We start from the raw sequence: 27,029 nt of genomic DNA, 5'->3' as shown, positions 1-27,029 counted from the left end.
TAAAACAAGATCAAGAACGTGGGCAGTTTCCCACCGGGGACCTTACAGGCCAGCGGGGAGAGCTTTAGCACAGCCATCGCTGCACCACCAGGAAGAAAGTGGTAAGTACCCGAGGAGTTCAGAAAGGAATGAGAGCGCCCAGTGGGAGGGAAGATGGCTTTCATCTGGGGAGGCCCATGGAAGATTTGCGGGGAGGGAATCTTTGATCTGGGCCCTAAGAGGTTGATAGATGATGGATATGGGGTCGGCAGAGCCTTGCCTGGCAGAGAGAACAGGAGGCAGAGAGAGAGGGGCGGCCACTGTAAGGCTGACTGGGGGTCTCACTCCTGCCAGGAGCAGTGCTGGGAGCTTCGTCTCGTCTGCATCCTTTCTTCATGATGATCCCTCAGAGTAGATGTCATTAAAGATGAGAAAGCCAAAGCTCACGGAGGCATTTTACTGAATGAGGAAAAACTAAGACTCGGAGAGGCGAAGTAACTTGCTCTGTGGGCAGAGTGAGAAAGCAGTGCTGTAGGACCAGAACTCAGGGCGGTGTCATTCCAAGATCCATTGCAGTTAGTGACCGACACATGATGGGTCTGAGCAACAAAGGTAGTTGAAATTGGCTATACTTTATGGATGAGGAAGATGGGTGCTTAGTGGCCCCGGATCATGGAAATGTTTGAATAATAGGCTGAAGAAAGAATACATCCTCTTCATCTTCTGTCACTCACATACCCCAGAAACTTAACAGAGTCACCTTCCCAGCCCCCAAAGACAATTTCCTCCACTAACACCCACAATGTACCAGGCACTAGACTAGGTAGGAGGCTTCTGGAGATTAAAGACAGGTCTTCTGAAGAAGTCACCCTCTAATAGGCCGCGCAGGCAGAATTATGAGTGTCGATCTCTCCGTCAGTCTTGGGAACTGAGGATGGGCTTCTCCAAAGAGACAGTGTCTCTCCGGCCTCATTCCCCTTCCCCAAGGTGGCCATCTGTCGTACCGGCCACCAGACGCCAACACGCCCACTTAGTAACACTGAGCATCAGTGCCAGACATTTGGTAGAGCCAGCGGATTAGTGAGCTGCCCTTCTCCTGGAGATTATGTTTGCTTTTATAACAAGGCCCTTTCCAGACATGCAAACAAACTACTGGGTTTTTAAGGACCCCCAACTTGGCCAACCAACCCCTTAACTCCTCACGGGGTGAGACTGCATGCTCTTGAAAAGGCCATCTCCAATATTCCCTTACATTTAATGCCCATCCTTTTACTCTCAGCTGCAGATACCCGAATGCCATACATGCTCTCGCTTAAAAATTATTGCTCAATAAATTGAATTTGGCTTCCCTCCAAAAATTACTTCACATGAAAAGCTTGAATAGAACTCACTCAAAGGAATACAGACAGATGCAACAGACAGATGCAACAGATTAACTTAGAGATTGTTCCACCAATTACAACGTAACTTAGAGATTGTTCCACCAATTACAACGTCCGTAGCTCGTGAGTTGAGCTCTTGCAGATCAATGAGGCAGGGAGGGAGGGAGGTGGAGAGACATCCCCAAAATACAGGCTCATCCTGCCATCCCATCCAAAAGTAGAGAGTTCCTTTCATGGACCAAAATGGCAGGAAACAAAGGAGCCACCATCAATTTAGATGGGACATTTTTCAGTGTTCCCAGACTCTTCCCCAAAAATAACCTACCCACTAGCACATAAAACTAAATGAACACTGGCATTTGGTGTTTGCCAGGACTTCAAACCAGTCTGTTCCAGTTTGGCCCTCTGCTGGTCATCTGCATTCCCACCCCTTGGGTGTACTGAATGAGGATCTACATTTTCCAAAGGCCGAAGCTCTTGCTAAAATGTAGACCCTGATTCCACAGGAGGAAATCAGCACCCCAGCAGTTGGAAGCCCAGTGAGTATGTTCAAAGCCCCAGGGTTCACAGACACAGTGCAGAATCTTGGTGACCTGAGGCTGAGATGGTGGGAGGAGTTTGGCAATGTCACTCTCCCTCCTGCCTCTTTAGTAGCTCACAGTAAAACAAAGGCAGGGTGCTCAGTTCACCACTTGCCTTTCAGAGTAAAATCAAAAACCCTCTTTGCATTCCTTTGAGTGATCACAAGAAGTAAGAATGTCCATTTTTCATTAAAAAAAAAAAAAACCTTGATGGGGTAAAGCGTATCTGGCAGAGAAGCCATGGATTAGGAAGGGCCTTGCATTGCCTTGCCTTGAACCCATTGCCACTTAGCAGAAACCATCGTTAGTAAAATAATTTCATCACTAGTTAAGAAGTCAATCTTGGTTCATTTGTATAAAGAAAAAAAAAGTATGAAAGGTTGTGTCTTCAAAGGCAGAACTTGCAATGACCTTTCCCTTAATTAAATTGAGGCTACTGTGTCATGGCAACCAACCCAGCCCATTGTCCAAGCTGAGGACATAATAATGACTTAGCTGAATCATGGGTCCTCCAGCAGGCCTATAGCGGAGCTTTGAAAGCCTCCATTATTTCAAAGAAACAAAAGCACCTTAAGGTCATACAGTCTAGCCAGTCCTTTGAGGTTCTTAGTTGCAGCCCAGTCCTTTTTCAAAGAGAAATTGTATTTGGGAAAGTGGCTCAAACATCATTTCCCATTGGGATCTTTTGCGTTACATTTTAATCCTTGCTCAGCTGGATGAACTTGTGCTATGGACGTGGCTTTCTCCGTCAGGGTAGCTTCTGCCCCATTCACTGTGGCGTCAATCAGATGAGAGTTTATTTCTCGCTAAGTGAGAGACTCTAGCGGCAGGCATTATGTGTGTCCCAGCAACACAATAACCTCAAATCCAGGCTCCTTCCATCCTGCTAATCCACCATCCCCCACGGTGTCTTTTCTATGGCACGCTGGCGGTGGCTTTGTGGTCCTGTGATGCCAACAGCTGTGCCACCGTCGTCATGTGCCCATGATGGAAAACTTTCGGCAGAGCTTCCAGACTGAGAACAGACTACAAAGAAGGACTAAGATGTCCACTTCTGGAAGATTCGTCACAGGAAACCTTATGAACGGCAGTAGAATATTGTCCGATACTGTGCCGGAAGTTGAACCCCTCAGAATCAGCAAGAACTGGTTAGACATAGGTAAGATGACTGAACGGGATGAAATATACCTGGATCATGAGTAAAGGAGGTCACGGATTGAGCCCTGAGAACTCTAAAGATCAGAATCTGAGAAGAAGGGGGCAGGGGACGCTCAGCAGCGAAGACTGGGGAGTGGCCTGTGCTGTAGGATGAGGACCACGAGAGAATAGGGTCTCCGGACTGGAGTCAAGAATGTGCCCAGAGGACAGTAACAAATGTGACAGCGTCAGCTCCAAGTGCTGGGGGGGCTCCAGCTAAGGGTTGAGTCATGGTGACAACGAGGGAGCACTTGTCCCCACGGCTGGTAATAGGTGAGACAGTCAGTGAGCTGGATACTAAAATCGTCAGGAATGAGAGAAAGGAGACAATTGGAATAGACTTGGTCAAGTCTGTTGGATTATAGTCTACTGGAAGGATGAGATGCCCTGAATGTAGTGAAAAGGGGGGCAATGGAGTGGACGGTAGCAGGGAGTTGGAAGGCAAGTAACTGCCACTGTCAAGGGTCCAAAGCAGAGAGATTATTCAGATTGCTCAGAGAAGAGATGCCGGACACGGGAAAGCTAACAGACGATGGGGGGCGGGAAATTTCACCAAGTCGAGGATGTTCAGACAGGTGAGCTAGGAGGCTCGGGCAAATGGGATCAGTCTATGTTTTTGAAGTTTTTAATTATAGCCTTTTCTTGGGGATTGAACTAACGGACAGTTCGCACAAAACAGTATGTAACCAAAGGGAGCCTTAGGGACTCATGCAAGCCAACTATGGGTTAGTTAAGTCACGGCTGAGCAAGGCTGAACCTCTCCCAGTTTAGGGAGCGATTCAGCCCAGCATAAGAAGAACTTTCCCACACAGGCCTAAAGATGGCATGGCCTACCTCTGGAGCGATCCCCCACCTCCTATGGAAAAGCCAGAGGAGCCCCCATCAGAGTATTCAGATCATGAGAACCTTGTTGCCCCTTCGACCCCACACCCAAGGCCTATAGTGTTGCCTTGTATTAAATACAATTATAGGGGATGGTTTCCAGTTGCTTTTATGATGAAAAGGAGGCCTGGTTGCATAGTGGTTACTGCTTGGGCTGCTAAACTGTAAAGTTAGCAGTTTGAAACCACCAGCCACTTCTTTGGTGGTGGGGACGGGAACTGAGTATGGGGATTTTTACTCCCATAAAGAGTTACAATCTCAGAGACCCACAGGGGCAGTTCTACCCTATCCTGTAGGGTGGCCATGAATCGGCGTGGACTTAATGGCAGTGAGTTTGTTTTGAGGGTTTTTTGTTGTTGTTGATGTTTTAAGATTCAATCTTCTGAAAAGTTGACCTTGCACTTAAGTTAAACTCCTGCTGACATATCTTGGGGTAGGTAGATTCCTGGGTCAGAGAGCCTGGCTTGTGTGTTATTTGGTCCAATTCACAGCCAAATTCATAATTAAATATAGACTATAGTACATTAGCTAGTTCCTATAGAATAGAGCTTTAAAATAGCCACCCCTCAAAAAAAAGAAAGGGAACAAATATACACACACACACACAGCTTCAAAAAGATTACGGGAAACTCCATTATCTTTTCATTCCATTTTTCTATGAACCTTTGTATATGTTTTCTCTTACTTACAAATTGGATCCTCTACATCATCAAATGTTTGAATCACAAATCAATTTGACTAGTCTTGTATGAAGAAAATATTTCAAACACACAGAGGTAAAAATCAACCAAAAGACCGTAGCGGTGACTCTCCATCCTCCTCCAGATTCCGGTCATTCCTTAGAGGAACCCTGTGCAGTCTTAACATTATGCATTCTCTTCACAAAGACGACATGGACCCAGAGCTGGCTTTTTAGACACTTTTATTGAAAAGCCGATAGTTCACATATCATACAATTCAATGATTCAATCACATCAAGAAGACGTCTATAAGCATCACTGTGATCAGTTTTAGAACTGTCTTTTTTTCTTTCTCGTTCCCCTCATTATTACACGTGGCTTTTTAAAAGGCCAGTAAGTGTTAGTGAACTTCCTGGATCCGCACACCCAGACTTCCCTCATTCCTCTTGGCCCTGGCACAGGGTTCCACTGGGGGGCTGTTCCATGGGGAGGTAGGGGGGTCCAACCAGCTCCCTACTGGTAACTATTAGGACATTCCCACCTTTGTTTTATTACAGCAAAACAACATGAGCATCCTCTGTGCCCCTGCTGTCGACTCCACTGAGTAACCAAACCACACGCAAAGAAATCAAGTTGATTTCAACTCAGAGACCCGAGAGTAGATCTATGCCATACGGAGTGATCCCAAAGCTGTACGTCGCCACAGAAGCAGGCTGTCACATCTCTCCCACAGAGCAGGAAGCGCTTTAACTAGTGCGCCACCATAGGCACCGAGACTTTCTGCAGAGATCATAGTGGAGGAGGATCAGCCTTGCCATTTTATTTCGAAAGGACAAATGCTTGCACCTCAACTGCACCCGGGCTCTCCCGTCACTTGGTTGGTTGGCTGAGTCTCATTCACTGTTAATGGGCACTTAATTCAATACAAGGAGGCCTGGTGGTGTAGTGGGTTCTGAGTTGGGCCGCTAACCTCAAAGTCAGCAGTTTGAAACCACCAGCTGCTCAGCAGAAGAAAGCCAGGGTTTTCTACTCCCCTAAAGAGTTAGTCTCAGAAACTCACAGGGGCGGACCTACCCTGTCCTATAGGGTCACTCTGAGTCAGTGATGTTGCCTCAATGGCAGTGGCTTTGGGTTGTTTTGTTTTGTTATTTTAATAAATGCCCAACAGGCACCCCAGGTGCTGGGCTCTAGTTCTGTAGGTTAGTAAATCTATGCTCCCAATTAAGGGTTTGGGGTCACCCCACCCTGCAAGCAAGCCTTCTTCCCGAGGGCACTCAGCTGTACTTGTTCCATGGACTAGGAAGCCCACCACCCTGTCTTGTGTTCTGGCTCTGGCTCTGCTGCTGCTCCTCTGGTATCACAGCTTCGGGCTCCTGGATCCGGGCGGTTGCACATGTAGGGCCCTGGACTCCAAAGGGTCACCTCCACCTCTGCGTCTTCTTTCTTGATGGTAGTAAAGTCCTTCTTCCTGCTTCTGGGCTGGCGCATCTTATACCCACCAAGAGGGCAAAAGTGACCAGTCCCCGTGTGACAAATCCACGCTTTTACTGTCGCAGTTAGCCCTGTTAACAACCATTCACAACTAAATCCGATCAGCATCTTCCAATACCTTTTCTTGCCCCAGCCCATCAAACAAGGAAGAAATGCATCCCTCTGCTTGGCCCCACCCGTCGTTTGGTCAGAGTTACAAACACAATGGCTAGAAGAGTCACGTCAAATAATGCACAGAGACATTCCTAGAAATAGAAATGCCCAACGAAAGAATATACAGATGGAAGTATTTGTTCTCTCTAAGTGAGATGGCAAGGCTCGCCCTCCTCCATAGATCATCCAATTTCCGCCACAGCATGTCCCTTTCCTACCTCTAGACCACAGCAAAGTCTGACAAGCAAACGTTCCGCTTTCCCATTACCAAGACAGGGCACCCCCGTTGTGCACAGACACCATTTCCAATAGCGTGTTATATTTCATTCATTCCAAGACTATGGTTTAACTCATTCAGTCCAACTTTCCATGGCCAAAGGATTTTTTTCTGGGCACTTCAACAGATGCCCTCTGTCAACTTGTGCTTGCTCTCCCAAATAAATGTGTCAAGCTCACCAGTTACTAGCTACATTACTTCTTTAGAGATGTATTCTGACAAGCATCTCCCCGGGACTGGATCTTAGGGAGCCAGGAGTCTAGTCAGTCAGCATAACCACCGTCACCAGCTCGCAGTTGGCATCACTTCTGTCCGAAAGACCAAACTAGCCGTGTGGCTCCGGCCACCGTCTCCCTAAAAACCAGCCCCGGGAAGTCTTCTCATTCGAATACATCCGACTTTTCAAACTTCATCACATCTTCTGTTGTTGATTTAAACTGTCAGCAGTAAAAGCAGAAAGATGGGGCCGGGCAAGAGGAGGCAGATGTTGCCACATTGCTTATGCGGAAGGTGTGAAGTGACGGCAGAAGGCAAACTGTGGATGCTGCCTTTGGTCTATTTTTGACACACCCCGGGTGCTCCAAATGTTACGTTGCCTTTCACCAAGCAACTTTGGAGACTGTGCTTTCAATTAATAAAATCATTTCTCCCCATGAAGCTTGCACTTAGAAATAAAAAGTCAAAAGCGGGGCTCCGTTCTACCCGGAGGACTGGCATGTTCAATGGAGCACGGTAAGTTTCTCTTCTGATTAAATCTGAAACGAACCAAATCGTCTCATTCTGGTCATGGGCCTCAAAGCCTTCAGTCACACTTAGTTAAGGCTTGTTGCATTTCTCTAATGAGCTGTGGTGGCCCTGATTTACCGCATCAAGCGGAGCGTTTTTCCAAAATCGACATTCCCACCCCCTGACAATTCCCAGATGCAGAAAGTCCAGGTAACCAGGACTGGTGCATGAAGTCGTGCTGGACTGAAGACATGCTAGCCCAGCCTCCTGTTTTCAACTTAACAGGCAGATGGACAGTTGGGCAACATAGAGCCCATCCTGAAAAGCAAGAACTGGTCTATGAGGTTGTTTTACTGCATGTTGGTGGTAGCTGCCACCAAGTCCACCTTCAGTCATGACCACCTGTAGACAACAGAATGGAAGAGTGCCCTTCCTACATGTCCTCACGGTGGCAGGCATGTTCAAGGTCATTGTGGCAACTATGGTGCTAGCCCAACTTACCAAAGGTTCCCCCCCCTTCCCCGCGCTTGCCCTCGGCATCACCAAGCATGCTGTTCTCCTCCAGGGATTGATCCTTCCTGACGACATAGCCAGGGTAAACAGAGTGGACAGAGCCCTCTTGTGATTCCTAGAGGCTTTCACTGGCTCCTCTTTGGAACCAGCTGCCCAGGCCTTTCTTCCTTGATCTGGAAGCTCTGTGAAAACCTGTCCACCACGAGCAACTCAGTTGATGTTTACATAACTTCCAGCACCGTAACACTCAGGCCCCCACAGTACATCCAACTGCCAGATGGCGGTAGGTCATAGTGTACATCGATCACCCGCCCTCTGCCAGATGCTATGAATGAATCAAAGTTCTTTCCCTAATGACTAAATTAATGTCACAGTGTGGACAGACAGATTCTGAGGAATTCCGTTCCAACCATTAAGTGGTCCCAATGGCGTTGAGTCAATTCTAGCTCAGCGTGACCATCCGGAGGGTTCCCCAGCCTATAAACATCAATGGGAGCACACAGCCTCATCTTCCTTGCACAGAGCAGCTGGTGGGTTTGAACAACCAATCTTGAAGTTAGCTGCCAAACTCATAACCTACACGCTGACAGGGCTCCTTCTATGGCCTAGGGTGGTACTTGGGGCCTTGGTACTTGGGCCTGCCTTAGTAATCTTTCATCTATTTATCTTAGATAGCCAGAGTGTGCAAGAGATGGAAACAAAAATAAGATGTTCAAACAAACCTTCATCTGGCAGTCTCACACTGGCTCAGAACTCTGTCTGAGAACCAGACCAGCCTCTTGATCACTGGGCATATCTTTGTCGAGGCAGTGTGAGTCGCTTGCATCTATCAGTGTGCATTGGATAGAAGAAACCATTCTGAAAATTGGGTTAGAGAACAATAAAGCGAGTGACCTAAAGTAATAAAAATTTTTTTAAAGCATCAGCTTTCAAGCAGTGACAGTCCCCGCAAAGGTCAGTCATTTGGCCCTTGGCCTGAAACTCCATATTTTCTATTTGATACCTCCAGCGAGTTTCTGTTAAAATTGTAAACTTTCAATTTTGCCTGAATTTCATTCGAGTCTCAGGGGGAAAATCTTTCTAGCCATCTAAACAGCAAGGAAGCATTAACTGTCAACAGTGTTGTGCTTCGGACTGTCACCACAGCATGAGTCACCAGTACGGTCTGGTGGGTTTCCTGCCGGGCGCTTCCAGTCTTTCCACCTTCTCTCCCAAAGGGAAATGAAACTGACAGCGAATGTTCCAACACGTCTCCAGACACACACACTCACCACTCCTTTTTCATTGTTTGTGTTCATGCGGTTATTGGACTACACACTGGAGGAGTGGATGAGGGCCCCCACAGGCCAGTGGAGAAGGGACAGACCCTTCCGAGTCGAGGGGACACAAGCACAGAGGCCTTGGGGAGGGAGAGTTCAGTGTTTTCCAAGGTCGATAAGGGGACTGGAGTGGTTGGAACAGGGAGAGTTGGTGTAGGGGGTGCCCCCCCGGGGGTGTAGAGGGGGGGCCTCGTTGGCCAAGACCAAAGACTGTTGCAAGGACTTTGACTTTCACTTTGAACTGGGAGCCCATGCAGATTGGGCACAGAGACAGGATATGGGGCTATTTACATTTTAATGATCACAGACCTCATCGATGAGAAAAACTCCCATGACAGGGAGGTAGGAGTGGAAGGGGAAGAGGAGATAGGAGGCTCCTGGATTTTTCCATGGAGACCTACTGGTGACCAGGCCAGGTGGTGGGAGAGGGATGGGGAACAGTGGTCAGAGGGAAAGACTTTGAAAGGAGACGAGGGCATGAGGGATCTAAGGAAGAGAGGAGCCCGGGGAGTTTGCACTTTGCCACGTCCACTCCAGGGCAAGTCTTCTTAGCAGGCATGAGAGGGTCTTCTCTGCCTTTCTTGAATCTACATTCCCAGAGAGGTGGGGCCGGGGAGGCAAAGCTAAAACAGGAGGAAGGTCCAAGTACAGTCTCCTTTTTAAGCACAAGGAGAACTGGAAACACAGAAATAGGACTGCTTTTGAAATACCCCTTCTATTTCCTCTTTTTCTTTCTCCCAAATCTGGGGCTGTTCACCTTGAGAAAGGCCAGCGCCCTTGCCTTGACCTTCTGAATTTCAGGAAGCTGTAACACCCTCTTTGCACCTACATGTACCAGGGCCTCCCCGGAGTTTATGGGAAAATAGAATTTGGTTGGGTTACTAACTGAAGAAAAAAAAATGAGGCCCCCCCCCATGGAAGAAGGAAGAAGGTCTGTACCCCTGACATGATTGACAGTCTCGGACACCCTAGGGAGCAATTCCACTCTATCCCATGAAGTCTTTATGAGCCAGAATCAACTTGACAGCACTGGGATTTGGGATGGGGTTTTGGAATTCTTCCATGAACTTCTGGAAGCCCATCATACATCAACTTTGTCCCGTCTTCTCTGAGTTGCTAAGGCTCAGAATGTTCTATGGCATTCGGGAGCTAAGCTGACCTCAACCCAGAGGGTTCCCTTAGTCACACTGCCTGTTCCTGGCTTGATAGGGACAAGGGGAAGGCGTTTCTGGGGACTGTGCTAATTAATTAAGAGCAGAATAGAAGCCAAATCCATGTCCTTGGAGGGAACAGACTCTCCAAAGACTATCTTGCGTTGCAACTCTCCCAGCTTCTGTTTTATGCCAGAGCGATACGGTCGAGGGTTTTAATTCCCGGTTGTTTTTTTCAAAGTTTTTCTGATTCACAGTTTAGGCCCATATGCTTTTGATCTTTTCCTTCTACCCCCTCAACACATACTCCTCTGAGAACACTCGACTGGTTTGGGGGGCGGGGTTGGTCTGGTTTTGGGGGGGGGGCAAATTTCAGAACAAGCTGAACTATATTAAAATTGTGTACTAGGTTTTGACGTAGGTGCCTCACGATTTGAACGAGTGTGTGCTATTTCTGAGAGTGGAGGTTCACAAATATCTGTGGCTGTACAAAAATAGGATACTTTCAGGGTTGGTTGCCTTCAAACATGCTCAAAAATCCCTTCTTGGCTCACCTTGAAATGGATCACAAATGTCCTGGTTCTTGATCACCAGGCACAAAGCTATAGCTGCTTCTTAGGTCTGCCCCCCACCCCCCAGTATGACCAGGTGGAAGCTGTGCCTAAAATCATTCTGGGAAGCTGCCCTTGACTGCCACGGTGTACTGCCCCTGAGACTGTTGAACCTCAAGTCCATGACGTGCCCATCTTTTTCTCGGCAACAAATGGGATGGATTTCCTGTCACTCCTCACCACAATAACTATTACACTCCCTGAGTCACCACTTTTAAGCACTTGCTGTATTCCACAGATCTTCGACACCCTTGGTGGGTATCAACCCTTGGGACCTTCCGGCAAGGCGATGGGATGAGTAGTCTTATTCTCCCTGTCTTATGGCTATTGAGACTGAGAACCAGAGGGGTTAAGGCTTATTTGCATCCAGAAATTCTCTTGAGTCATCCCAAGTCCAGCCTGCAGCAGTGATGCAAGGAAGCTGGTCGCCCTCCTGTCGTTGTTAAGGCTGCAAAGGTTTCCTTTGTTAAACTGGAAAGGCCAGCTCCTTGCCTTGGCCTTCTGAATTTCAGGAAGCTGTAACAGGATCTTGGAGGAGACCCTTGGAGAACCCATTCAAACCTGAGCACCAGATCAAGAAGGTCTTGGCATGCTTAAACTACCGGGCCACAGTGTGCGTAATTCTGTTTCATGTGTGGATTGAGAGAAGAGAAAATGCCAACCTTTCTCCTCAAGTAACTCAAGTTCAATCTTGTCCCTACGCTTTGCATTGGGTTTTCTTTTTTTTTTTTTTTCCTCTAATCGATGGAGCTCCTCTGGTGCCTGAGCTCTGGAGTAAGCCCTTTGCACACATTTCCTCATCGAAGCCTTTGATTGAACTCAGGAACCACAGTCCTTGGCGCCTCTACTTGACATAATGGGAAACAAGTTCATAAATATGCAGGAACCTCCTAAAAGCTTCCTGGTGAGAGAGTCAGGACCTGAATCCAGATCAACCTGCCTCTGAGACCCTACCATTGTACTGTGCTTCCCCAAAGCACACACATACAGTATTTGGTGCTCCTCCTGGCTGTGATTGAACAAGTCTTGAAGGTGTCAGCCTTCCTACCTCAAAAGACACAAAGGGTCCCTTTGAAAATCACAGGCTCTCTAATGGCTTCTTCCGCAGGGCCACCTGCTCATAGCTAGTCCTGCTAGCCAGCTCCTCTTAGCTTAGCATTTCTCAAAGGAAGCCCGGTGGCAGTCAGTGCCTAGGGTGTCCCAAGGACCAAAATGAGTCAGACTTGCTTTGCCAGGTTCGCTTCCACCACCTGCAATGAGCACGCGTAAAAGCTCAATTCTGAGGAAGGGCCTTCCACCCTCGCCCCACCAAGACTGAAGCCAATCTCGCCCACGTTTCAGTCGCAGAGAAAATCCGAGGTGCATCTGAGTGGGGAAAGTGAGACACGCATGTCTCAAAAACCTGACTGACTTGGACACATGTCAGAGAGCGGCCCTAGTTCTGGAATCTTCGTCTACCCTCTTCGGTTTCTAAAGTGATTCTTCTCCGAGGCTTTGGAGAATTGAGGCAAACCAGCCCCTGGGTGATAGGGTCGCCACTGTCCTGAAAGATGTTTCCTGGCAGAGGGACTGACTGGCCCTGCACATGCTTTGGGGGTGTCATCTCCTCATTTCTCTCTGGCAACATTCACATTCTGAAAGGTCATATGTGGTTGGCTGGTTCTTTCTGCTGTGCTTCATGAGTTTGATCCCAATGTCCTTCCTTGGGCTGAGTTATTGGTTCAGGTTTTAGTTCTACAGGCTTTTCTTGGTTTGTTTTTCCTCTTCTGATTGCTTTGTGGCTTTATTTTGTACAGAATTTTTAAATAGCGATTACTGACCATCTTTATGTCCTAGAGCGGCATAATGCTCTAAGATCAAAGAATGCCCATGAGACCAGAGTGGGATGTCTTGTTAACAGGAGGGCCGTCTCCCAAAAAAGTTGCAGGGCCCCTCGGTTTCTCTCTTCTGGGGTTTTCACCAGATGTTTGGAAGATTTCTTGGAGTTCTCTTCCATGAGAAGAAATGCTCCTGTAGGCTTATGGCAGCAGCAGCGGAGGGCCAAGTCACCTCTCCGTACTGTGTGTCGTTTCCGGAGTCACCCAACGGACATTCAATGTGGGGGCATGTCGTGCTTCAGCACTGCCAGGGCAGCTTCCTGGAAATCCCAGGCCCTCCCCACCTCCTCCTTCCTTGAGTCCACCCTTTCTCTCTCTTTGGTAAGTTGCTTTCCAGCTCCCTCCTGCCTCCTCCTTTTCCTGGTCCTCGGGTCTTCTTTCTTTCCCTTGATCTCCTTTTTCTCTGGGAGACAGGACTTAGAAATAGCCACTTCACATTCAAAATCGTTTCTAGGATGGGATGCCTAACGCTGACTGAGGGGCATCGTGTCCGTCACCTTGTCCTTCTTTCTCGCTCCTCTGAAGCACACGTTGCATGCTGACCTGCTTTCCTCCCGGTAATGTGTCCCTTCTGAGTTCCTTTGGCACTGTGCCCTGCGTCCTGCATACATACTCATTGCCTAGACCGAGGTGCTGACGTCCTGGGAGCTGCCCTTGTGCTGGCAAGGTGTCTGCGTTTATGAATAGAAAGTTGACTCCATTGGAGACAATGAGTCACACGCTAGTTTAATGCTCTGCCACTCGAACCCAGCGACACACATCTCCACGATGACCATGATTTCCACCCAAAAAATGGGGGGGAGGGAGTGCGAGAGAGGGGTCTCCTAGGAAGAGACAGTCTCTAGGGGGAGCATTTCGGGGCTCTGGTTTGTTTTCCATTTAATGAGAGCAGTCGCATGAGCTCCCTGTTAATCCTCTGCCAACGACAAATGACCGATGGGGACATTGTGGAGTTGTTGTTTTGATTCATAGCTGAATCTGGGCAATACTCAGTCCGTTGACAATGATGCAGTGAGAAGCTTTTGTACCTCGGATGTTTCCAGAGAAGAAAAATCAAGAATGAGAAAGGAAATGTGCGCTGTTTCCCTAACCTCTACACTTCCGCATGCTTTGTTGTTGTTGTTGCTGTTGTTGTTGTTCTCTTCTGTGCTTGTTGCATGCGGTTACCCATTAACTGTGTCCACAATAGAGATGAAACGATCATGCTACTTGTGATACCGCTGCTTACAATGATTCTTTTAAGAACGGTGTCTTCTTTCAGACAAGTGCCTTCTTTCAGACAAGTACTTGGCTGCACGCGGATGATGTTTCTTTTCCTTAACTCCCTAAGTGGGGCACACTGCCTCCTTGATGCTTTGTCACAGCAGACTCGGCTGATCGGAAAGCAGGGGTGCATGCTACCAAACTGCTTAGGAACTGTAGTGTTAACTATGATCCATATTGGAAAGTCAAAGTCAAGTAAAGGTCCCTGGACTTGGCTCTCCTTCCAGCCCATTGTCAATGCTACTCAGGAAGATGGTCAGCTTTGACTGGACACCTGCTCAGGTCTCGGCAGTAGGGGAAATGATAGGGATGCGGGTTGCTTTGTGTATTTCGTGGACAGTTGGGAGGGGGAGCTCCAGGTCCAATCTCTCATCCGTGGCCGTCCAGCAGCTTAAGTGTCTCCAAGGGAGAACCAAGCAGAAGCCTCCACCAAGGTAAGCCAGGACCCTTGGTGCAAGCCCAAGGGCATTTGGAATGGACAGAAAGGAGCAGCCGCTGGAGTCCTGCAAACCAGCGCCCCGTGTGCTCTGTCACCCCAGCTTCCCTCCTTCATCCTGAACCCCGCTCTTTACCCGTCTCCTCACCCCATTTCCTTCCTGCTCCTTTCTCCTGCTTCAGGGCGGTTCCGAGAAAAGGCCTCCATTCTCCATAAGATCGCCAAGAAGAAATGCCAGGGGGATGAGAGCGAGAGGCAGAACGGGGCTGCCAACCACGTGGGTGAGTATGAGGAAACACCGTGCCATGCCTTCCCTGGGGCGGGTGGACCGGGGCAGAGAGGCAGGGCTGTGGGCACCCCTGACCCAGTAGACACATAGAGCCCTGCAGTCCGGGTTTGTCCTCGGTGTCAGGAAATGAACCCCTCTTCCCCTGGTGGGTGATTAGACACAGTGTTGTCAGCAGTAACTCTAGAGGAACCCCCAAGTGCTTGGCTGCTTACAAAAGGGTTTAAGTTTCGAGCCCCCCAGAGGTGCCTCAGAGAAAGAAGCCTGGCCATCGACATCCCAAAATTTAGCCCCTGGAAACCTATGAAACCCTACTCTGAGTCACATGGGATGGCCTTAGGCAACACACTCATCTCTAAAGAGGAGACATTCGTGGAGCTGATGTTCCACAAAGGGTGAGAGGACCTGGTGGGTAACTCGGAAGCTCTGACCATGAACTGGAAGGTTGGCAGTTGAAGCGTTCCCGGTGGTTCTGTGGGAGAAGAGACCTGACTATCTACTCCTGCAGAAACCCCAGCGTGCTCCTGGGTCACCCAGGGTCACTAAGAGTTGTGACGGGCTGGCTCGTACCCAACAACAACCAGAGTGTATATCCACAACTTGGCCTACAGCATACCCACTAAATTAACAGTCAGTCCCTGGGTCCCTGTGGGATGACACTGCCGGTCCTTCCTTAAGGATCAGCCAGGTCTCGTTCGGCTGCTTTACCTGAGCACCTGGTGTGACCAGACTGTGGCACTCCTGCATCTTCTTTTAACTTGAAACATGATGTCCTTCCTCTCCTGTCTGTAACCAGAACATAGTTTTCTAATTCCGAGTGCAAACTAAATTTAAGTTCATCTGGATCCATGCTATAAACGATGCGATTGCTCAAGAAACTAAATTTATCTGCAGATAGAATCCCACAGTGTGGTACTTAAAATACATGACACGCCTTTGAAGAGTGTCTGTCTCCCCTGTTACCCTGAGTTCTCGCCGAGGAAAATCTTTAGCCAAAGATTCCACCGGGGCTGCAAAGAAAATAAGCTAAACTCTTAGCAATAGTTATTTCCTATTTATTAAATGTAGGTTTTGATTTTAACTCAACTTCTTTATGGTTTTATAAATGGAGGCAGACTGGCAATGAGCATATTTTGCTTTTGTATTATAGAAGCATATTGCGTAGGTTACATTTTGCATGTGAAATTCAGGTTCAGTGACAGGAACTATATTGAAGGTGCCACTCACTGATTTCTCTTTGAAAATGAGGCATCATGGAGCAAGAGACTGCGATCCAATCTCTGGTTTCTGCCTATAATCTTACGGCTGGATGCCTCAACTTGGATTTCACTTTCTATGAGGAAGTAGGCTACACAACTCAAAGGATCCTTCCAGGGTTGCTTACCTCTCTGAATATTTTTGCTCCCCCACAAATGCTGTTGGTGGAGTTCTTAGTTAGTTAGTTACCATCAAGTCAGTTCTGACTCTCAGCAGCCCTATGCACACTGGGTGAAACACTGCCTGGTCCTGCGCTCAGGTTCCTTGCCATCTCCGAGCCCATTGCTGCAGCAAAAACTGTCAATTCACCTCATTGAGCATCTTCCTCTTTTCCTGACCATCTACTTTCCCAAGCACGCAGTCTTCCTTCAGAGGCTGATTCCTCCTGATAACACAGCCAAGGACATGACATGAAGTCTCGTCATCCTCCTTTCTCAGGAACATTCTAGCTGTACTTCTTCCAAGACAGACTTTGTGCATCTGGACCTCTGGTGTATTCAGTGTTCTTCACCTCCACCCTAATTCAGAAGTATCCATTCTTCTTCAGACTTCCTCATACTTTATCTAGCTTTCCCCTAGACGGGAGGTGATTGAAAAGAACAGGGCTTGAGGAGGGCGCACTTTAGTCCTTACAGAGACATCTTTGCTGTTTTCAGCAGGCTGCCCAAGTGCAATACAGAGATTGACTCCCTGACTGCTACCTGCATGGATGTTGATTGTAGATCCAAGTAAAAGAAAGTATTTTGCATCTTCAATATTTTCTGTATTCTGATGTTGATTATTGGTCCAATTGTGAAAAATGTTTGTTTTCTTTAAGTTGAGGTGTAACCCGTATTGAAGACTTTACTCTTTGAAATTCATCAGTGTTTCAAGTTCTCGTACTTTTCAGGAAGCAAGGCTGTGTCATCTGCGTATCACAGCTTGTTAATGTGATGCCCCATTTATCCTTCTTATAGTTCAGCTTCTCAGATTATTTGCTCAGCATACAGATTGAATAAGTTTTGAAAGGATACAAACACCTTTCCTGATTTTAAACCACGCAGATTCCCCTTGTTCTGCTCAAAGGACTGTCTGTTGCTCTATGCACAAGTTATGCATTAGCACAATTAAGTGTTCTGGAATTTCCATTTTCAATGTCATCCACAATTTGTTATGATCCACTCAGTTGAATTCCTTTGCCTAATCAACAAAACAGAGGTCGACATCTTTCTAGTATTCTCTGCTTCCAGCTGAGATCCATTTCCTATCACCAATGATATCCTTCATTCCACATCCTCTTCTGAATCCACCTGGAATTTCAGCCTCTTTATCTTCTGCAACATTTTACTTAAATGTATATTAATCATATTGCTCGATAAGGTCCACATTCTGCTGGATCACCTTTCTTTAGATCGGGCACATATATGGATCTCTTCTGCTTAGTTGGCCAGGTAGCTGTCAACCGAAGTCCTTAGAATAGAGAGGGAGTGCATCCATCTGTTGAGACATGTCAACTGCTATTCCGTCGACTTCTAGAGCCTTTGGGTTTCCCCCACATACCTTCCATGCAGCTTTCACATCGTCCTTCAATACCATCAGTCCTGAAATGGTTGAACCGTAACCAATTATCGTGGGTACAGTGACTCTGCTTATTCCTTCCATCTTCCCTTGATGTTTTCTGCACCGTTCGATATTTTACCCAAAGCATCCTTCAGCATTTCAACTGCAGGCTTCTCTCACTTTGAGAAATGCTGAGACGCTCTTCCCTTTGGGTTTTCTAACCTCAGGTCTTTGTGTGCTCTGAAATCCGTGCAGCTCTTGTACTTTATAATTTCATCCATTCGCTTTAGCTTCTCTATGTTTCAAGATAAGTTTCAGAGTTTCTTCTGATATCCATTTTGGTTATTCTTTTTTCATGGTTTTTGAATGACTGTTTTGCTACTTTTATGCATAGTGTTTATTCTTTATGTCATTTTACCACTCATCTACTCTTTGGCCAATGGTGTTTACTATGTCAAGTCTACTTTTGAAATGCTTTCTAAGTTCAAGTAGGATACACTTAAGGTTGTACTTTGGCATGCCTAGATTTAGTTTAACTTTCTTCAGCTTCAACTTGAACTTGCATGTGAGCAATGGAAAATCTGTTCCAAAGTCAGCCTTTGGCCTTATTCTGACTAATATTGAGCACTTTCCACATATGTAGTTTATTTCATTCTTATCAAATATTCCATATGGAATATTCCATATGGTGAGGTCCATGTCTATACTCACCGTTCATGATGCTGAAAAATGGCATGTGCGGTAAATAAGTCGCTGGTCTTGTAAAATCCCATAAATCAAACTCCAGCTACATTTCTCTAACCAGCCCACGTTTTCTAAGTCCCAATCCTTCCTCTTTGTATCCAACTTTTGCATTCCAACCACCAGGATTTATCGATGCTTCTTTGGTCAAACTCAAATATAAAAGTTGGTGAAAACCTTCAACTTCTTCACTCACGGCAGCAGATACTTAGTGTACAAATGGACTGAGTCATATGAACTTGCCTTTCTTTTAGGCATATGGATATTATCTTATGACTGACAATGTTGAACTGTAGGATAAATCTGGAAATATTCTTCTTAATGCTGCATGTGATGCTATTGCTCTTCCACTGGTCATTTCTAGCATAACAGACCAGATGACTGGCTGATTCAGACACCCAAGGCCAGCCCGTTCCAGCTCATGGGGATATTGCCAAGCATATAAATCTTCAAGCATGCCATTTCATTTTTGACAACTTCCAATTTTCTTAGATTCACAATGCGTGCATTCTGTGTCCCCGACATTAAGGGAAGCTCGCAGCCATTCTCATTGTGAGCCAGGCAGCAGCATCGAATAAAGATCGGCATCGGGGGGAGGGACGGTCGGGAAGACTTTCCTTTGCAGTTCATTAAGTTCACTGGCTCTACTTGGAGGAGGCACCCATAGAGCATGAGCGGACAGAGTGCAAAGGATGAGCCCCTCACGTTGGAAGGCGCTCAAACCACACCAGAGGCTCAGACACTGCAGCAATCGTGAGGCTGGTACAGGGCCCGACAGTGCTCTGCTCTGCTCTGCTCTGCTCTGCTCTACACAGGGCTACGATTGGCCAGAACCAACTCAGCAGCACCTAACAGCACAACATCCTGCATTGCTGAGGTCAAGTTTGGCCGCCGCAGCCTGAACCAAAGACTGGACCACTTGAGCCAGCGAAACCCCCACAGCAGGGTTTTAAGAATCCCTAGGGCATCCAGGAATATTTGTAGTTTTGATAACCGAGTTACGTGAGTGAACTACATGTGTTAATTAGTGTATCATAGTCACACACAGCAAGATTCCATAAACAGACCACTTCCGTGACTAAAAGGCATAGATAAATGGCAATCTCTTTGGCTTTTGATATTTAATTATAATCCATGTCCCTGTTCCACAACTGAAGCATAGAGAAACATAAGCTTCTCTCTCTTGTTTCAGCTTGAACTCAGACCTAGAGATCTGCTCCCATAAAGACTGTCGTCTAGGAGACGCTATGGGGCAGGTCTACTCTGTCCTGGGAGTCACTCTGAGTCGGAATTGACGCGGCAGTACACAGCAACCAGAGCATTGGTTTCCCAAATCGGACTACTTCAAACCCTACAATGTGTATGCCACTGTCCAACTGATTCCATAAGTCTGAGGGACAGAAATATGTAGCCCTTCTGAAGCTTCTAAAATAAAAAACACAGTCTGCCATTGCCTGAGTAACTATCAGTAACCTCGACACTGACCCACACAGCTTTGTGCTCTCATGAAACCCAAAACTTGACCAACACAGTCAACTGTTTGGGAGCAGTGAAGTAAGCAGTGGGTTGCTAACCACAAGTCGAAAGTTCAAACCTACTGGTAATTCCTGGGAAATAAATGTGGGCTCTCATAAAGAGGTCCAGTCTTGGAAATCCTTGTAAGAATTCCACTCTTCCCTGTGGGGTCACTATGAGTCAGAATGCACTTGAGGGCAGTAGGTGGGGTAGGAGCCACGCAGACTTCCCTGGTGCCTGAACATGCATCACTGGAAGGTGCACTTCTGGGCCCTGAACAACCTCCTGTCGAGCACGGTGGGCATGACAGAGACTGAAGAATCCATGCTTCCGGCTCTGCCCGAGACCGGTGATCTCGTTTCATCCTTCCAGAGTTGTGGCTCTTGTGGTGCCATTGTTTGTGTTGTAGTGCTAATAGTGTCTGTTGCTGCTGCGGTTGTAATAGTAGTGCCTCGTTGTGTCCATTTTGTGAATGAGGAAACTGAGGCTCAGAAAGGCTGAGTTAGGACTAAGGGCCACAAGGAAGAAGTTATAGAGTCAGGATATAGACCCAGGCCTGTTTGGTATCCAGAGTCACTTCTCAAACCTCAGGTCCTTGAATTTGGACCTGCTGGCCCATGGCCTCACTGTAGCCAAGCATTACTTCTTGTGTAGGAATGTACAAATGTTTGCCCAAATTTTGTGCTCAGTCCCCCTTGTCTTGCCTGCCATGGGACCCCCAGGCGTGGCATGTGCTGACTAGCCTTCTGCAGGCATTTTGGGAAGGGCTGAGGGACCAGTCTGCGCTCCTCGGGCCCCCTAGTTTATACGTCTCCACTCACAAGCCTGAGAACATTATGGTGGGCATTGATGGCCTTGGGAAGCTATCAGTGAGGTTCCTCTGGTATAGATCTGAAGTCCAGAGGAAGGAGAAGACTGCTAAGGTGGCAGGCCAAGCGTGGCAGAGCAAAGCCAGGACCCCAGTCTCCTGCTGCTCTGGCCAGTGTCCTGTCCACAGAGTGCAGAAAGACCCTGCTTCAAGGAGACCCACTGAGGGGCGTGATCCTGGGCATAAACGTCGGGTAGAGATGGGGTCTGGGTTCGTGCTTGTTGTTGGCCAGCTGGTTGGTATATTTTGCCTAGAGAATGAGTAAGCATGAGAACTTGTGGGACGCTCCACTGCGCACAGCAGACCTGGGTGGGACACCAGAGAGCCAGAGAAAAGGAAGAAGGGCTGAGAGCCATTCTTGTGTTATGTGGCTCGCCCCCCTCCCCAAGCCCTGGGTCTCATCACCCCTCAGGGACCACTACCTCATCTCCCTTGGCCCAACATGTCACAGTGTTGTTTCCAATGTGCTATCTGCTCCACCTGATGTCATTTGCCTTCTTTTTATGTGTGTGTTGAAATGATGTCACAGAAAAAATCGAGCTGCCAAACAGCACCAGTACTGAAGTCGAGCTGACTCCACCCAGCGATGCTTCGGAGCCTGTACAAAATGGAAACCTCTCACACAGCATCGAGCCCGCGGAAGCCCAGGTACTGCATAGCCCAGTATCCTGCGTCCTCCCCAGGGGCCCTGGACGTAAGACCTTAGTCAGCCTTCTGCATTTTCTAGTACCAGCCTGAGCCTCTCGGGCATCAAGCTGTGCATGCCCTGAATGAGTATGCACATTCTCTGAACCTCTGTTTCTAGGGGTGAGGTTGGAGGTCTTCGGACATCAGGGTCTCCTGGGGATTAAAAACCCAGATTCCTGGGGCATACCCTAGACCGGGTGAAACTGAATCTCTGGAGAGTGGCACCCAGGAATCTGCATTTTAATTCACTTCATGCATGAGAAAGTTTGACAGCTACAGTTTAAATTCTGTCTCTGTGTCTTTAAGATCAAGGTCAAATACCCGAGAAGCCACAGTCATTCCCCCTTGATGAGCCCCCCCTTTGACCCTCCCTGCCACTGCAGCTGACATTAGTCCACACTTGCTGGCCCAACCCCTGGTCCAGCTGTCAACCTGCAGCCAGCTTATTGATTTAATAGTTAGTCCTGTACATGTGTGTTTATTTAGAACTATGTGGTTCCTAGCTGCTGGAGAACAAGTCACATGTGCACATGGAATGGGTCACTGCCCAATCCTCTACCACCCTGTGGTCTGTCCCACTCAGATGGTTGTGGCCCAAAGGTTTTCAAGGCCAGACATTCAGAAGTACATTCCCTGGACTTCTTTATGGCCAAACTTAGGCTGAAAACACCCCTGACACCGGTTAAACACCCTGGCAACACACAAAGCCCCCCGGACTGTCAGGGGGCACATTGGCCCAGAGTCAACTGCAGGTCTCCCACCTGGAAGGCCAGCATTCTATCCCTGACAAGCCACTACTACTTCCCAAGCACCTGAGACACATGCTACAGAGAGTTGACTAGACACCTGCCGTCACCTTGACACCTCCCAGCGCCCTGTGGCTGGGGAGGGCCTGTTGACTTGGCAAGGTGGGGTCACTCCTCAAGATTGCCTACCTCAAAGGTGGCAGAGCTGAGCTTTGATCTGAGGGATGCCTAATGCCTAAACTGTCACCGCTCCACAACATTGTCTCTGGGTCACAGCTCCTCCGGAACAGTAGACAGCCTCCAGGTGATGCTGGTGGGGTTCCTGGATCCAGCTTGATCCATTCACCTGATCTGGTGAACCAGACTTTCTAAGGCACAAAATCAGCATACCTTCTTCTTCTCCTGTAGACGAGAATATTCTCTGCCGCAGGAGGAGACTGCACTTCTTAGGAAAGATGTGCTCTCACGCCCTTGGCCCTTGTTCCCTGAAGGAGCGTGGACAGTTTCTTTATTTAAAGGAAATGTGAAGGAGACCGTGGTGCCCTTCTGCCATGTCTCCTCTGCCCGATAGGCCCCTTCGCCCTCCTGCCCGGGTCTCTTTTCATTAGCTCCAGAGGGAGCTGGCCCAGCAGCTTCTGTCCACCTGGAGACACAGCCGACTTCAGGGACACCTGGCTGCCCTTGGGTATGGCACAGTCAGAGGTGCGCCGAGGGCTGCCCAACGTCTGGGCCTCTCCATCTGGCTGGCAGAGGGACATATGCACCCCGCCAGAGGGCAGGACTTTGCTGCAGAGGGTGCCAGGCCCCTCTCTGAGCAGAATGCGCCCCACGTCTCTACACAGAAGCGGGACAGCTGTGTGCACCAGCCTGGTACAGGGCGAGCACAAGAGGAAAGACCTGCCTACCCAGGGGCGACAGGACCAACCCTGCCCAGCGTTGTTCCAGATGCTCCAACTGGCCTGGCCTCAGGGAGCTCTCCAGTGCTGAGTCGGGGTGATAAAAAGTACCTGCCTCCCGAGGGCTGTGAGCGCAGTGTAATGAGCTAATGTACACAGAGCACTGGCTCTGGACATTGCTGTGTCCGTACCAGCCATTTAAACACCTCTGAAAGTGTCCCTTTCTGGAAGGATCCCACTGTCAAAAAGCTCTCTGCCATCGGGTCCTTTCTGACTCACAGCAGTCCTAGAGGGCAGAGTAGAACTGCCTCCTGGGGTCTCCAGGGCTATAAAATACGTAGGAGGGCAGACAGCCTCATTGTTCTCCCTTGAAGGGGCTGGTCCATTTGAACTGCTGATCTGGCAATCAGCAGCTCAACGCATAGCCCAGGATGCCCACTCTCTGTAAGCGAAAAGAAAATGTAGTCGTGCTTGGTGTCTATGCTAAGTCTGCTCGGGAGCATTCCTGAATTGGTCAACCTCTCAAGGAAGATCTGTGGTGCATATGTAATTATGACCCCTATCACCCTGGAGATCTGCACAGAGGACTCCAGGAAACCGCCAGGGGGGCCTTTGGCACCCAGTCAGGGAGGTGCGAAAGCTTCAGAGAAGAGCTGGGCATTGATTTAGGCTGGCCATTGATGGGTGAGTAGGAGTTTGTCGCTCAGAGAAGGTAAAGATGACCAAGATGACAGTGTGTGCAGAAGTGTAAAACCTCCCAAGGGAAAATTTATATTCAGGGATTGGCAAAAGGCCGGAGTGGGAAAAGACTGGAGACCCAAAGGTAAGGGAGGAGTGAGGCGCTCCATCTGGAAAGGCAGGTTGAGCTGGAATGCTCCCACTTATGTGCCTTCGGGAGCCCTTCCTTGCTCACCTACTGCGTGTCAGTGACATACTGAGCGCTGGGCACAGAGGGACTATCTTCACTGTCACTGAGTCACCTCTGACTCCTGGCAGTAGGACAAGGTAGAATTGTCCCTGTGGCTTTCTGAAACTACAACTCTTTATGGGAGGGTAAGGCTTCATCTTTTGCCACTAGGACTTGCTAATACAAAGCAAGGCTTAAGTCCAGGTGATGGCAAGGGCCAGTAGGGAAATAAAACAGACGGGAGGGACAGGGTCCCTGGGTGGGAGAAACAACTAACACCCTCAGCTGTTGACCAAAAGGTTGGAGATCATCCACCAAAAGGGGCCTTGGAAGAAAGGTCTGGTGATCTGCTTCCAGAGAGCCAGCCGTTGCTAACCGTGTGGAGCAACGTTCTACGCTGACACCCACAGGGTCACCTGTGAGCCAGAGTTGATGGAAGGTGGCTGCTTGGCTGCTGCTTCAGGCTTGGTCGCTCTCTTGAGCGTGGGCAAGAAGCCAAAGTGGAAAAGGGACTGGAAGCCGTTCAGGACTATTGCTTCGGGGGTCAGCAAGCCGCAGTCCATGGACCAAAGCCAGCCTGCAGTTTGTTGTCGTAGGCCCGTGAGCTAAGACTCATTTTCACATTTTTATAAGGCTTTTTCTAAAAAGCAGCAGCATATGTGACAGAGACCATGTGGACCACAGAGTCTAAAATATTTACTATCTAGTAAGTATTTATGGGGAAAATGTGCCCACCCTTAATTTAGACCTTCTGCAGTCTCAGGGTGGGCGAGAGGTTGGGGAGGAGAATGAGGAAGCTCTCCGTATTGTATGGCATGAACTTCAATGAATGTTAAGTGACAACTTGCCCAGCACACTGTACAAGGACACTGTACAAGGACGTATTTGAGCAGGCACTAACACAGAAGCGTTCCTTCGGAGGCTATGCAAGGAACCGGTCATGCTCATCACCTCTAGAACATGGGTCCATGTGATGGGGAACTCGGCGGGGGAGTGGGAGTTAGTTCTTCAGTGTGCACCCTCCATTTTGAATTTGAAACCAGCTAATTGTATTACCAACCCAACACTAGCAATAAGAAAACCAATGAAAACAGGACTGTATACTTTAGTTGTCCAAATGCATGGTCCCTGGAGACCTGAGTTCAAATCCCAATCCTGCCACCTACTGACTGCGTGACTTTGGGCCACTTACTTAACTGCTCTGTTCTCTATTCACCGTCTTGGTGAGACGGAGATCATGACAGCACCTGCCTCACACCCCTACTGTGAGGATCAAATGCTCTTAGAACAATTCTTGGCACATAAAAAGCCCTGCTGAAGACCTAGTCGCCATCACACTAGCGGCCAGGTCATGGCAACCCCATATGATCAGAATAGAAGTGTCTCTACAGGAGTTTCAATAGATGGTTTTCTGGAAGTAGATCGGGTGACCCCTGGGTGGACTCAAATTTCCACCCTTTCAGTGATCAGCCCAGTGGGCTAACCGTTTGCCCCATGAGGGGAAAAGCACTGCATCATTGCCTTGTCGTCAGTCCCCACTCACAGCCAGCCTGTGTACAACAGAACAAAGCACCGCCCGGCCCGCACCATCCTCACAGGGACTGCGATGTTGGAGCCTCTGTGTCAGCCCATCTCAGTGAAGGTTTTCTTTCTTTGTCATGACCCTGTACCGAGCACAGTGGCCTTCTCTGGGGACCGGCTCTCCAGAGAACATGTCCAAAGTGACAGCGTGCCACCGGACTTGGTAACATTTATTTTTAAGTGGCTATTGAAGGGCCTACCTGTCCAAGTCTTGCACCAGGCATTGGCTGCGGATGATGGCAAGGGCTGGGTTAGAGGGCTATCTCTTGGGCAGAATGAAGGAAGGGTGACCATAGATCGGTCACTGTGGGTGACCCAGCTGGGGAGGCTGGAGTTGACGCTGCGGCCTCTCAGGACTGGAACGAGTGGATCGTAGGTGAATTCAAGCTGCGACTCCAGAGCCAAACCTGAGACGGGAAATCCGACCGCTCAGGCAGCCCAAAGAGAGGCTTCACAGAAATAACTCCGTGCGCGTATTTTTTCTCTTACTCTTAGTCATTTCTCCCAAGGTGCGGTGTTGTGAAGCTGTGTGAAGAGCCAGGCGTGCCCCCAGCTTGATTCACGGCAGGTGCCGTCCCCCACCCCAGGCACGGTGTTCTCCTGAGAGGCAGCCTGCCACGTGTTATTAATCTCCTTGTTAAGGTCTCTATTTACCAGGGAACTAATTTTACATTAACACCTCATGGGGGCTGGGGGAGCTCTCTGACAGAGGAAGCCCGTGTGAGCACTCTCTTGCATCGCGTCTATTCTGGAAAAACCAGGAACGAATGTCTTTTTAAATGGCTGTGAGTGCATTTGGTTCTCCCTGGGATTGCCGATGCAGTGGGCGGGTTCTGGGGCGCAGGAAACAGATGAGGGCTGCCACAGAGAATTTATGAAACTTCCCAAGGGTGCCATTTTGAGAACTCCTCCGGGCATGATAGACCTTTCAGAGAAATTCCCACCCGCCCAGAAGCCAGCGCTGGATTCCATGTTAATGTTGCCTTCAAGACAACAGCCAGGTGATGGTACTTGGCCCATGGGCTCCCTGGCATAATGATCCTCCACCAGGACATGTGCCAAAGAGGAAATGCCTTGTTGCATTTATTGGATTCTGAAATGTGGACCCAAAATCTAACTTCCCAAAAAGCATGCCCTTCACTTTCACACTCAGGGCCCGCAATGGCTCAGTGGTAACACTCTCTGCTTTCATGCGAAAGGCCCAGGTTCTTTCCCAGACAACACACCCGATGCCCTGTCGACTCCACAAGTGACGGAGTGGGTGTTACTGTCGCACTGAGTGGGTGCCAACAGAGCTTCCAGACTAGGACAGACTAGGAAGAAAGGTCAGATAACCTAGAACTTGCAAAATTCAACCGATGAAAACTCCCTGGATAACAGCGGTCCCACCCACCAGTGATCCTGGGGTGATACCGGATTTCCTAAACACTTTGTATTGGGGTATACGGGCTCCCCATGATTCTGGGTCATTGGACAGCAAGATAGATT

The 27,029-nt window shown here is 48.5% G+C and overlaps 1 protein-coding gene across 2 annotated transcripts in view; it reads left to right on the top strand.

Moving 5' to 3' along the window:
- Window positions 1-27,029, top strand: part of SLC24A2 (solute carrier family 24 member 2) — a 246,081-nt gene that overhangs the window by 192,605 nt on the left and 26,447 nt on the right. For both annotated transcript variants that reach the window (XM_075558926.1, XM_075558925.1), the window contains 2 exons: window positions 14,701-14,799; window positions 21,254-21,372. In XM_075558926.1, coding sequence (XP_075415041.1) covers window positions 14,701-14,799; window positions 21,254-21,372 — 218 coding nt within the window. The remainder of the gene's footprint in view (window positions 1-14,700; window positions 14,800-21,253; window positions 21,373-27,029) is intronic.

The sequence above is a fragment of the Tenrec ecaudatus genome, chromosome 10 (genome assembly GCF_050624435.1).
Source record: "Tenrec ecaudatus isolate mTenEca1 chromosome 10, mTenEca1.hap1, whole genome shotgun sequence".
NCBI lineage: Eukaryota > Metazoa > Chordata > Mammalia > Afrosoricida > Tenrecidae > Tenrec > Tenrec ecaudatus.
This window is presented reverse-complemented; position numbering and strand designations above follow the sequence as displayed.